At 41.5% G+C, this 12,348-nt stretch overlaps 1 protein-coding gene across 2 annotated transcripts in view; it reads right to left on the reverse strand.

Moving 5' to 3' along the window:
* ANO6 (anoctamin 6) overlaps nucleotides 1-12,348 on the reverse strand; it is a 202,533-nt gene that overhangs the window by 152,850 nt on the left and 37,335 nt on the right. The window contains exon 2 of one of the 2 annotated variants that reach the window (XM_030835325.3): nucleotides 8,022-8,081. The exons of the other annotated variant lie outside the window; for it this stretch is intronic. Coding sequence (XP_030691185.1) covers nucleotides 8,022-8,081 — 60 coding nt within the window. The remainder of the gene's footprint in view (nucleotides 1-8,021; nucleotides 8,082-12,348) is intronic. 2 annotated transcript variants of the gene reach the window in all.

A 12,348-nucleotide genomic window follows, 5' to 3' on the forward strand; every position in this document is an offset into this window, starting at 1 on the left:
CTTCTTGCTTATCTATTTTATGTATAGTAGTGTGTATCTGTTAATCCCATACTCTTAATTTATCCCTCCCCATTCCCTTTGCCCATTGGTAACCATAAGTTTGTTTTCTATGTCTGTGAGTCTTTTTCTATTTTGTATATAGATTCATTTGTATTATTTTTAGATTGACATATAAGTAATATATAATATTTGCTTTCTCTGCCTACTTACTTTGCTTAGTATGATATTCTCTAGGTCTATCCATGTTGCTGCAAATAGCAATATTTTATCCTTTTTTATGGTTGAGTAGTATTCCTGTGTGTGTGTGTGTGTGCGCGTGTGTGTGTGTACCACATCTTCTTAAGCCAATCATCCGTTGAGGGCACTTGGATTGTTTCCATGTCTTGGCTACTATAAATAGTGGTGCAAAGAACATTGGGGTTCAAGTATCTTTTCAAATTAGAGTTTTCGTCTTTTCTGTATATATGCACAGGAATGGGATTTCTGGATCATATGGTAGCTCTATTTTTAGTTTTTTAAGGAAATTCCATACTGTTCTCCATAGTGGCTGTACCAATCTACATTCCCACTAACAGTGTAAGAGGGTTCTCTTTTCTCCACACTCTCTCCAGCATTTACCATTTGTAGACTTTTTGATGATGGCTGCTCTGACTGGTGTGAGGTGATACCTCACTGTGGTTTTGATTTGCACTTCTCTCATAAATAGTGATGCTGAGCATCTTTTCATATGCCTGCTGGCCATCTGTGTATCTTCTTTGGAGAAATGTCTATGTAGGTCTTCTGCCCATTTTTTGATTGGGTTAGCATTTGTTTTTGGGTTTTTTTGTATTTAGTTATATGAGCTGTTTGTACATTTTAAATATTAACCCCTTGTTGGTCACATCCTTTGCAAATATTTTCTCCCATTTCAGAGGTTGTCTTTTTGTTTTGTTGATGGTTTCCTTTGCTATGCAAAAGCTTTTTAAGTTTGATTAGGTCACATCTGTTGATTTTTGCTCTTCTTTTGTCTTGGGAGACTGATCTAAGAAAATATTGCTATGATTTATATCCAAGAGTGTTTCACTTATGTTCTCTTCTAGGAGTTTTATGGTATCATATCTTATATTTAGGTCTTTAAACCATTTTGAGTTTATTTTTGTAATATGGTGTGAGGGAGTGTTCTAATTTCACTGATTTGCATGTAGCTGTCCAGCTTTCCCAACAACACTTGCTGAAGAGATTGTCCTTTCTCCAATGTATATCCTTGCCACCTTTGGTGTAGATTAATTGACTGTGGGCGTGTGGGTTTATTTATGGGCTCTCTATTCTGTTCCATTGATTTTCATGTGTGTTTCTGTGCCAATACCACACTGTTTTGATTACTGTAGCTTTGTAGTACTGTCTAAAGTCTGGGGCAGGGGGTGTCATGCCTCCAGCTTTGTTCTTTTTCTTCAGTATTGCTTTGGCAATTCTGGGTCATTTGTGGTTCCATATAAATTTTAGAATTATTTGTTCTAGGTCTGTGAAAAATGTCATGGGATTTTAATAGGAATCACATTAAATCTGTAGATTGCTGTGGGTAGTATGGCCATTTTAACAATGTTAAATCTTCCAATCCAAGAGCATGGGATACCTTTCCATTTCTTTGAATCACCTTCAGCTTCCTTTATCAATGTTTCATAGTTTTCAGCGTATAGGTCTTTCACCTCCTTGGTTAAGTTTATTCACAGTTTTTTGTTGTTTTTTTCCCCAGTGTGATTTTAAATGGGATCATTTTTTCACTTTCTCTTTCTGATATTTTGTAAGTGTAAAGAAATGCAACAGATTTCTGTATGTTAACCTTGTATCCTGCTACCCTGCTGAATTCATTTATCAGTTCTAATAGGTTTTGTGTGGCATCTTTAGGCTTCTCTATATAGAGTATCACGTCATCTGCAAATAATGATTTTACCTCTTCTCTGCCAATCTGGATACCTTTTATTTCCTTTGCTTGTCTGATTGCTGTGGCTAGTACTTCCAATACTATGTTAAATAGAAAGGGTGAGAGTGCGCATCGTTGTCTTGTTCCTGAATTTGGGAGAAAGGCTTTCAGCTTCCACTATTATGTATTATGTTGGCTGTGGGTTTGTCATAAATGACTTTTACTATGTTGAGATATGTTCCCTCTGTACCCACTTTGGTGAGAATTTTTATCATGAAGGGATGGTGAATTTTATCAAATGCTTTTTTTGCATCTATTGAGATGATCATACGATTTTTGACTTTTCTTTTGTTAATGTGGTATACCACATTGATTGATTCGTGTATGCTGAACCATCCTTGCTACCCTGGAATGAATCCAACTTGATCATGATGTATGATCCTTTTTACGCATTACTGCATTCAGTTTGGTAATATTTTGTTGGGGATTTTTACATCGATATTCATCAAAGATATTGGCCTGTAATTTTCTTTTTTTGTAATGTCTTTGGCTTTGGTATCAGGGTGATAGTGGTTTCACAGATGAATTTGGCAGTGTTCTCTCCTTTTTAATCTTTTGGAATAGTCTGAGAAGGACTGGGATAAGTTCTTCTTTGTATGTTTGGTAGAATTCCTCAGTGAAGTCTTTTAGTCCTGTACTTTTGTTTGCAGGGAGTTTTTGGTTTTTTTTTTAATTACAGATTCTATTTCACTTCTAGTGATTGGTCTGTTCAAATTATGTGTTTCTTCTTGACTCAATTTTGACAGGCTATATATTTCTAGAAACTTGTCCCTTTCTTCTAGGTTGTCCAATTTGTTCATAGTATTTTCTTATTATTTTTTGTATTTCTGTGGTATTTGTTTTTATTTCTCCTCTTTCATTTCTTATTTTATTTGGGTCCTCTCTCTTTTCTTCTTGGTGATCCTGGCTAGAGGTTTGTTGATTTTATTTATTTTTCAAAAAACCAGCTCTTGGTTTTATTGATTTTTCTATTGTTTTCTTGATCTCTGTTTTATTTATTTCCTCTCTGATCTTTATTATTTCCTTCCTTCTGCTAACTTTGGGTTTTGTTTGTTCTTCTTTTTCTAGTTCTTTTAGGTGGTAGGTTAGGCTGTTTGAGATTCTTCTTATTTCTTAAGGAAGGCCTGTATTGCTAATGAATGTCACTCTTAGAACTGCTTTTGCTGCATCCTATAGATTTTGTAAGGTTGTGTTTTCATTGCCATTTCTCTTGAAGTATTTTCTGATTCCCTCTTTAATTTCATTGTTGACCCACTGGATTTTTTGTAACATGTTGTTTATTTTTTTTTTTTGTAACATGTTATTTAGTCTCCATGTGATCATTTTTTCGTGTTTTTTTTTATTATTTATTTATTTGGTTGTGTTAGTTCTTCGCATCTGTGCGAGGGCTTTCTCCAGTTGTGGCGAGCGGGGGCCACTCTTCATCACGGTGCGCGGGCCTCTCACTGTCGCGGCCTCTCTTGTTGCAGAGCACAGGCTCCAGACGCGCAGGCTCAGTAGTTGTGGCTCATGGGCCCAGCCGCTCCGTGGCATGTGGGATCCTCCCAGACCAGGGCTTGAACCCGTGTTCCCTGCATTGGCAGGCAGACTCTCAACCACTGCGCCACCAGGGAAGCCCCTCGTGTTTTTATTTCTATGGTTGATTTCTAGTTTCATTCTGTTGTGGTCAGAAAAGATGCTTGAAATAATTTCTATCCTCTTAAATTTGTTGAGGCTTATTTTGTGCCCTAGTGTGTGGTCCATCCTAGACAATGTTTCATGTGCATTTGAAAAGAATGTGTATTCTGGGTTTGGGGGATGTAGTGCCCTGTAAATATCAAGTAAGTTCAATTGTTCCATGGTATCATTTAATGTCTCTGTTGCCGTATTGATTTTGTCTTAGAGATCTGTCCATTGATGTCAGAGGGGTATTAAAAGTCTCCAACTATAATTGTATTCCTGTCAATTTCTCCCTCTATGTCTGTTAGTATTTGTTTTATATATTTAGGTGCTCCCATATTGGGTGCATGTGTTAACAAGTGTAATATCCTCTTCTTGTATTGACCCCTTTATCATTATACAGTGTCCTTCTTTGTCTTTATGAACTTTGTTTTAAAGTCTACTTTGTCTGATATGAGTATTGCTACCCCTGCTTTCTTGTAGTTTCTATTTGCATGAAGTATCTTTTTCCAACCCCTCACTTCCAATCTATATGTGTCTTTCAGCCTAAACTGAGTCTCTTGTAGGGCAGTATATTATTGGTTCCTTTCTGTTCTTTTTCTTAAATCCAATCGGCCACTCTAGTTTTTTAGTTTGGAGCATTTAGTTCATTTAAAGTAATTCTTGATAAGTATGTATTTATTGCCATTTTAAACCTTGTTTCCAGTTGATTTTATAGTTCTTCTTATTAATTTCTTGTCCTTTTTGTTTTTCCTTTTGTGGTTTGATGGTTTTCTCTTGTATTATGCTTGAGTTCCTTTGTTTTTGGTTTTTGTGAATCTGTTGTATAATTTTGATTTTTGGTTACCCTGGTTTTTAAGTATGTTGACCCATAACTATATCTACTGGCTTTAGACTAATAGTCATACAAGTTCAAACACATTCTAAAAGATCTACATCTTTTTACTCCCCTCCCCCACATTTTGTGATTTTGACGCCCTATTTTACATCTTCATGTTTATCCTTTTGCTATTAACTGTAGTTATAACTGCTTTCACAAAAATTATTTTATTGTTTTTTAATCTATGTACTGGCTTATTTAAGTAATCTTCAATCAGTTTATATATTTGCCTTTCTTATTGTGAGTCTCCCTTTCCTATAGATTCTTGACTCTTTTCTACTTAGAGAAGACCTTCCAATATTTCCTTTAGGTTAGGTTTAGTATTGCTGCATTCTTTTCGTTTTTGCTTGCCTGAGAAATTCTTTATCTCTCCTTCTATTCTAAATGATAATCTTCCTAGGCAGGGTATCCCAGGTTGTAAGTTTTTCCCTTTCAGGACTCTGAATATATCATTCCACTCCCTTCTGGCCTGCTAAGTTTCTGTAATCATCTGATAGCCTTATAGGGGTTCCCTCGTGACTGACTCTTTCTTTTCTCTTAGTGCTTTTAGAATCTTTAACTTTTGCCATTTTAATTATATGTCTTGGTGTGGGTCTGTTTGGTTCATCTTGTTTGGGACCTTCTGTGCTTCCTATACCTGGATATCTGTTTCCTTCTTTAGGTTTGGGAAGTTTTCAGCCACCATTTCTTCAAATACATTTTTTTTTTTTTTGCGGTACGCGGGCCTCTCACTGTTGTGGCCTCTCCCGTTGCAGAGCACAGGCTCCGGACGCACAGGCTCAGCGGCCATGGCTCATAGGCCCAGCCGCTCCGCGGCATGTGGGATCTTCCCGGACTGGGGCACGAACCCATGTCCCCTGCATCAGCAGGCGGACTCCCAACCACTGAGCCCCCAGGGAAGCCCTTCAAATACATTTTCAATCCCCTCCTCTCTTTCTTTTTCTTCTGGAACCTCTATTATGCATAAGTTGGCGTGTTTTATATTACCCTATAAATCTCATATGTTCCTTTTTTTTTTTTTTATTTTTCTTTCTGTCCACTGTTCTGTCGGGTGATTTCCATTATTCTATCTACCAGATCACTTATTCATTCTTCTGTGTTATTTAGTCTGCTATTCATTGCTTTTAGATCAGTTTTTATCTTGGCAATCAAATTGTCTAATTTTGATTGCTTCCTAATTCTGGTTTCTAGTTACAGTGACCTGAATTTCTTTCTTAATTCCTTTAGCATTTTTATTACCTCCTTTTTGAACTCAGGGTCAAGTACACTGAGTTTGTTCTTTCAGGGGATTTCTCTTGTTCTTTTAATTGTGAGTAGTTCCTTTGCTTTTTCATTTACTTACATTTCTTATATTTACATTACTTACATTTCTCTGTCTCTATGAATTTAGGAGAAATAGTTATCTACTTTGTTCTTGAAGGGCTGTTTTTATGTGGGAGCATTCCTGTGCAGGCTGTGGGTCCAATATTTTTGGTGCTTGGGCTGTTTTTGGTATGAATGCCTGCCACATCTTTCCTCAGAGTATGCTGGACATTATCCCCTTGACAGGGGGTTGACTGCTGTTCTGATGTCCAGATCCTGCACTGGGTGTTGGGTGATGCCTCCTCTTTGCTCCATGGCTGTCACAGCCATGTCAGTGGTGAGGTCTGCTCCCCACTTATTGCAGTAGAAGTCCTGAGGGTCAGGTTCAATAAAGCTCCACTGTACTTAAGTATATGCTCTGCCCCCAAGGAGGTGAGCCCTGAAGCAAATGAGACCCATTGTGGTCATGGCAAACCTATGTGCTACCCATGCAGGTGTCCAAGGTTTTGCCCAGAAGCAGCCCAAGGCCACATTCCTTTCTCTGTTGTATTCATCCCAGACCTAGTACTAAGCTGGTGGAGGAGGCCGGAGCATCGTGGCTGCAGGAATTGAGGTGGTTGTGCTGTGGCCTGGGACCTGTGCTGCCTCTGTGGCAGGCCTCTTCCTGGACCTGTCCACCCCAGATCCAGCTCCAAGCTGTGGTGTGAGGTGGGCTTAACTACAGCACTCCTGCTGAGAAAGGAACTGCTGCATAATCCTACCCAGGGGCTATCCACTGAGGACATGGGATTCTGTGATGCCACCAACCACCACGTGTGCACGCCAACAAAGTCCACTGCTGCCCAGATCTGGCCCCACTGTTGGAGGGCTGATAATGAGCTCAGATTTCAGCCCCACCCCAACCCTGTACATGCTCACAAGGCCTGCATCACCGGAGCCGTGCCCTGCTGTTAGCAAGCTGAAAGTGGGGTTCCGTTGGTGGACCCACGTCCCACCCTACATGCACTAACAATGGACCTCACTTCAGGCCCTCCAGCCTGTCTCCAAGCAGCTAGACCAAGTCCTCTCCCAAGGTCCCTTCGCTGCAGTTTCAGCACTTTAGTACATTCTAGCAGCCCTGCCCAGCGTGCATTTCAGGCTTGGAAGCGCAGCAAGGTGGTAGTAGTCAGCGTCAGGGCTGGTCTCTCTCTGCTCTGATTGCTAGCAAGCCAGCATGTACACATGCCTCATGAGCAGAGTCCAGGCCCCTCCAGCTCCCTATCTGTCCCAGTGGGCCTCCCAGCAGACAGGGGAGTTTCATACAGCAAGGGCCTGCCTGTGTGGACACTCCCTCCTTTACAGATCCCCCCAGGGGTGCTGGTCCCATCCTGATGACTTTTTTTTTTTTTGGTCCTACTCAGTTACATGGGATCTTTCTTTCAGCTTTGGTCATTTAAGAGATCTTCTGCCACTGTCTGGTTGGTTTTTTGTGAGAGTTGTTCTACGTGTAGACGTAATTTTTGATGTGCTTACATGGGGAGGTGAGTTCTACATCCTCCTACTCCGCCATCTTGATCTCCTCAATAGTTTTTTACTCAATTGAAAAGACGTTAACATATTAATCCTGAGAAGCCAAAGGATTTAATTCAGCTATGCTAGTGGATGTGGTTGCTCAGTTATATATGCATTATGATAAAGGAAATAATTTAGTCCTTAAAACATATTTTTATGAAAGAGCATTTTCATTTTGTCTTAAGATAATGCCACATGCCCCCTTTCACTGACACCACACACACTTGTAAGTATGTTATTCGCAAGTCCCTGGATATTATAAATACCCTGAGCAACATGTAAAGTCACAGAAATCTTGCTTTCATTATTTTGTCATCAAAATCCCCTTGACAAACTTCCCCCCCACCCCCGCAACTCTCTCTCCTGGAAGGCAAGGGTGGGAGTTCCTTGTGTATGAGATCTTGACCCACAGCACAGTGGGCGGTCGACAGGTAACAATAACATTTGCTCTCAGAAGCTACTTTCAAAAGGAGTGGATTATTTTTAGCAATCCATGTGGGCTAATTGGTGAATAAAAGGTTAGGGAATTTCAATTCCACAAACATTATCTAGGTCCCCCATTACATGCCAGCAAGTTACTGAAAGGATATGGGCCTTGTCCTTCTAGAGCTGACAGTCCAAGGGGAAGGGAAAGAAGGGTGGTTCAAATATAAAGGAAGGACATCTTACCCAGGCCGGATGGGAGAGTGGCAGGAGCCATTAAAGGCCTCTTGGAGGCAGGAACACCACCTGAAGGATGAGGAGGCATCAATAAATACAACAAACAAATATAAGGGGGCCAGGTAGGCAGCAGAAAGACCAGTCAGAGGCATCAGACCTGAGTCCCAGACCTGCTTTTGCAACAACCAGGATCTGACCTTGAGCAAGCCATTTGACCTTTCTAGTTCTCCTTTTCCTTATCTATGATATGCGATGGTTAGATTATGTCAGTTGACCTTAATCCTTGCTGTGCATCAGAAATCATCTGGGATCTTTCTAAAAATCCTGGATCCTTCCCCCCAAAGTGTGGTTTTAATTGGTGGGGCAGCAGCGTTTTGGGCAATAGCTTTCCAGGTGATGCTAGCCTGCAGCCCAGGCTGAGAACCATGGGCTGAGATGAGCTCTCAAGCCTATGGTTCTCAACCCTTAGGGCACAATAACATCCTCCCAGTGCAGGCTGCATTCCCAACAATTAGGCGAGACTCTCTGGGGAGGTGGGACCCAGGCATCGGTATTTTTGAAAGTTCCCAGGCTGATTCCGTGGTGCAGCCCAGATTGAGAACCACTGTTCTAGGCCCTCTCATGACTTCAGTTTCCTATATGGCCAGTGAAAGATGGGAAAAGGAAGGAAAGAGAAGCCAGTTTCTCCCAGAAGAATGAGAATTCTTATGTCAAATTAAAAAGAGAATTGAGTGCCAAAAGCCCCCGACAGAGTTGTAACACACAGTAGGGTTGATTTTGGACATGTGCATAATTCATGTTGATGCATGACAGGTAGAAAATGTCCACTCCAAAATGCTCTCAGCTCTAAATTCAAAACTCCAAGGACTACATCTATAAAGTGACTCCATGGTGTGTGCTCTGCAATACTTAGAATATGATTTGCATGGTTGACTGTAATATGAACATTATATTCCCTACCCCCAAGGTTACTTAAATCCACTTATTAGGCAATGGTGAACTAAACAAACAGTCATTAGAAACACTCCAGACTACCTTTTAAATCTGTTGCTAAATTATATTTTGCCTGCACCAAACTCATACACACAGCATGTCTACAAGCATCATGAAACCAAAGCCTCAGAAATATTGATGTTAATAAGAGCATAAGCCACCTCTGGGCCCTCACATGGGATTCTTCAGGGAAGTAAGGGCTCCTTAAGATGAGGGCTGTTCATTACTGTTATTTCTCACATCTGGGTAAATAAAGCACTGCCCACATGTGGTTAGAAATCCAAGGAGAAAATGAACTCTCCGGAGGTCTGGAAACGAAGAACACCTCTGATCGACTGCCTCATTTCCTGAAATGAGTCAGAAATGAAAGCAATTCTTCAGAAAAGAACATCTGCAGGGTGACGCAGCTTATAAAGTAACGCCAGATGATACCTGGGACTAAGAGGCTGGGCCTGGGGAAGGAGGAACGGCCTGGACAACAGGGCTGGGGCCCCTGCGCTGCACTTAATCTTGGAGCTGCTGCTGTTCGCTTAGAGGGTCTGCAAATCCAATGAGCGGCTGGGCGTCCTGGTCTCAGCTGTAAATCTTGATTAGCGGTAAGAATGCTCGCATGCCATTAGAAAGCTTGCCCCTCTCTGAAGGGTCGAAGCAGCCAGAAAGGATGCATATGTCGGTGTGGACAAGGAAACAGCAATGCTTACAAGAAAGAAGATTTTGCTTAACTAGAAAGAGCCTATGCCTGCTGATTTGGAGAGCCTTTCTTCCTGAGGAGGAAGGACTGCTGTACAGAGATGACCTAAGGCCGCCCAGGGAGGCCCTTCCTTCACATTACGCAGGAAGGAGAGGTACTGGCATATGGTCAGGGACTGGAGGGCAAGAAAGACAAACACCTTTCACAACAACTCCTGTACGAACCCAGAGACAGGAAGGTGAAAAACAACGGCTGTCGTCACCAAAATCGGACGCCAGTTATTTCTATTAGGTGGCCCATTACTGTTCTTTCCACGATGGGTATTAAAAGAAATGCATCTCCATAATGCTGGTGGGGGGCTGAGGAGGCTGGAAGCAATCTAAATGCCCATTAATAAGTGACTAGTTAAATTAAAATCTCGTACATACACAATGGAATACTATGTAGCCATTTAAACGAAGGCCAGTCCAGAGCGTGTGCAGATCCAGAGATACGTATTTCGTAGGATACATGAAGACAGGAGGAAAAAAGGCCCCTGGACTCTGTTTAGAGCTAAACAGAGTATGTAAACGTGTATGTAAATGTATTTAAAGAAGCTGCCTTAGCGTAGGAGAAGGGGGCTAGGAGAGTGTCGTTCTTCCTTTTATACCCTCAATACAGTCTGAATTATCTTTTCAGGTACCTACCACCCCACTGCTGTTAAATAATAGGCCTTAACTAGGAAGGCTATTTTTGGTTTCTTCTTTGTACTAGTCTCTCTAGATATAATTTAAAACAAATGAATGTTATTTTAAATAGATATTATGGGCTGAACTATGTCTCCTCAAAATTCACATGTAGAAGCCCTAACTCCCGGTACCTCAGAATGTGACTATATTTGGAAACGGGCCTCTCCAGAGCTGATGAGTTAAAATGAGGCTGATAGAGTGGGCCCTAATCCAATCTGATTGGAGCCCTTAGAAGAAGAGGAAATATGGACACACAGAGAGACCTCAGGATGTTCACACACAGAGGAAAGACCATGTGAGGATGCAGCGGGAAGGTGGTGTCCACAAGCCAAGGAGAGAGGCCTCAGAAGAAACCAAATCTGTTGACACCCTGACCTTGGACTTCCAGGCTGCAGAACTGTGAGAAAATAAATTCTGTTGTTTAACCCTCCCAGTCTGGTATTTTACATGGAAGCCCTAGTACACTAACACAGTACAGGCATCCCTCATTTTACTGCACTTCACTTTACTGCACTTTGTGGATACTGTGTTTTCTACAAATTGAAGACTTATGGCAACTCTGCATCGAGCAAGTCTATTGGCACCATTTTTCCAACAGCATTTGGTCACTTCATGTCTCTGTGTCACATTTTAGTAATTCTCACAATATTTTAAACTATTTCATTATTGTTATATTTGTTACGGTGATCTTTGATCAGTCATCTTTGGTGTTACCACTGTAATTGTTTTGGGGCGCCACGAACTGCACCCACATAAGACAGCAAACTTAACTGATAAGTATTGTGTGTGCTCTGACTGCTCCATCAACCAGCTGTTCCTTCTCCCCGGTCCTCCCTGCTCCCTGAGACACCACAATATTGAAACTAGGCCAGTTACTAAGTGAAAGGAAGAGTCAAGCAATGTGGCAAACGTCATTGCTGTTACGGTAAGAAAATGCCACAGCAGCCACCACCCTGATCAGTCAGCAGCTGTCAACATCAAGACCTTCCATCAGCAAAAAGACGATGACTTGCTGAAGGCTCAGATAATGGCTAGCATTTTTTAGCAATAAAATATTTTCAAGGTAGGTACCTTGTTTTTTAGACATAATGCTATTACACACTTAATAGACTACAGTATAGTGTAAACTTAACTTTTATATGCACTGGGAAACCAAAAAATTTGTGACTCGCTTTATTGCGATGTTTGCTTTGTTGCAATATTTGCTTCATCATGGTGGGCTGGAGTCAAACCCACAGCATCTCCCAGGGATGCCTGTATATACATAAATAGATGGGTGAAATTCAAACTAACATAACATGGAGACAGGCGCCCAAAAGTCTTCAGTGGGTCAAAACCCCGCTATGTCTGCTGTGATGAAGATGGCCTCACCTGGCATGTGAATAAACTGGGGCACATGATGCTTCTGACTAGATCAGGGTAACCCAATTTAGTGACTTGGGCCAGGACTAGAACAGGTTTCCTATCTCAGTCAGGACTCAGTCTGCTTATGCCACTTACCTTTTACTTAACAAATCCCATAACTCAAAGGAATAGAGGGCTTCCCTGGTGGCGCAGTGGTTGAGAAACTGCCTGCTAATGCAGGGGACATGGGTTCGAGCCCTGGTCTGGGAGGATCCCACATGCCGCGGATCGGCTAGGCCCGTGAGCCACAATTACTGAGCCTGCGCGTCTGGAGCCTGTGCTTCGCAACAAGAGAGGCCGTGATAGTGAGAGGCCCGCGCACTGCGATGAAGAGTGGCTCCCGCTTGCCACAACTAGAGAAAGCCCTCGCACAGAAATGAAGACCCAACACAGCGAAAATTAATTAATAAACTCCTACCCCCAACATCTAAAAAAAATTTTTAAAAAAAAGGAATAGAGCTCAAGATATGTTATTAGTGTCCTTTAAAGGCTTGGCTTATATTCAAAAGGCTTTCTTCTT

This window comes from Globicephala melas, chromosome 10 (assembly GCF_963455315.2).
Source record: "Globicephala melas chromosome 10, mGloMel1.2, whole genome shotgun sequence".
Lineage (NCBI taxonomy): Eukaryota > Metazoa > Chordata > Mammalia > Artiodactyla > Delphinidae > Globicephala > Globicephala melas.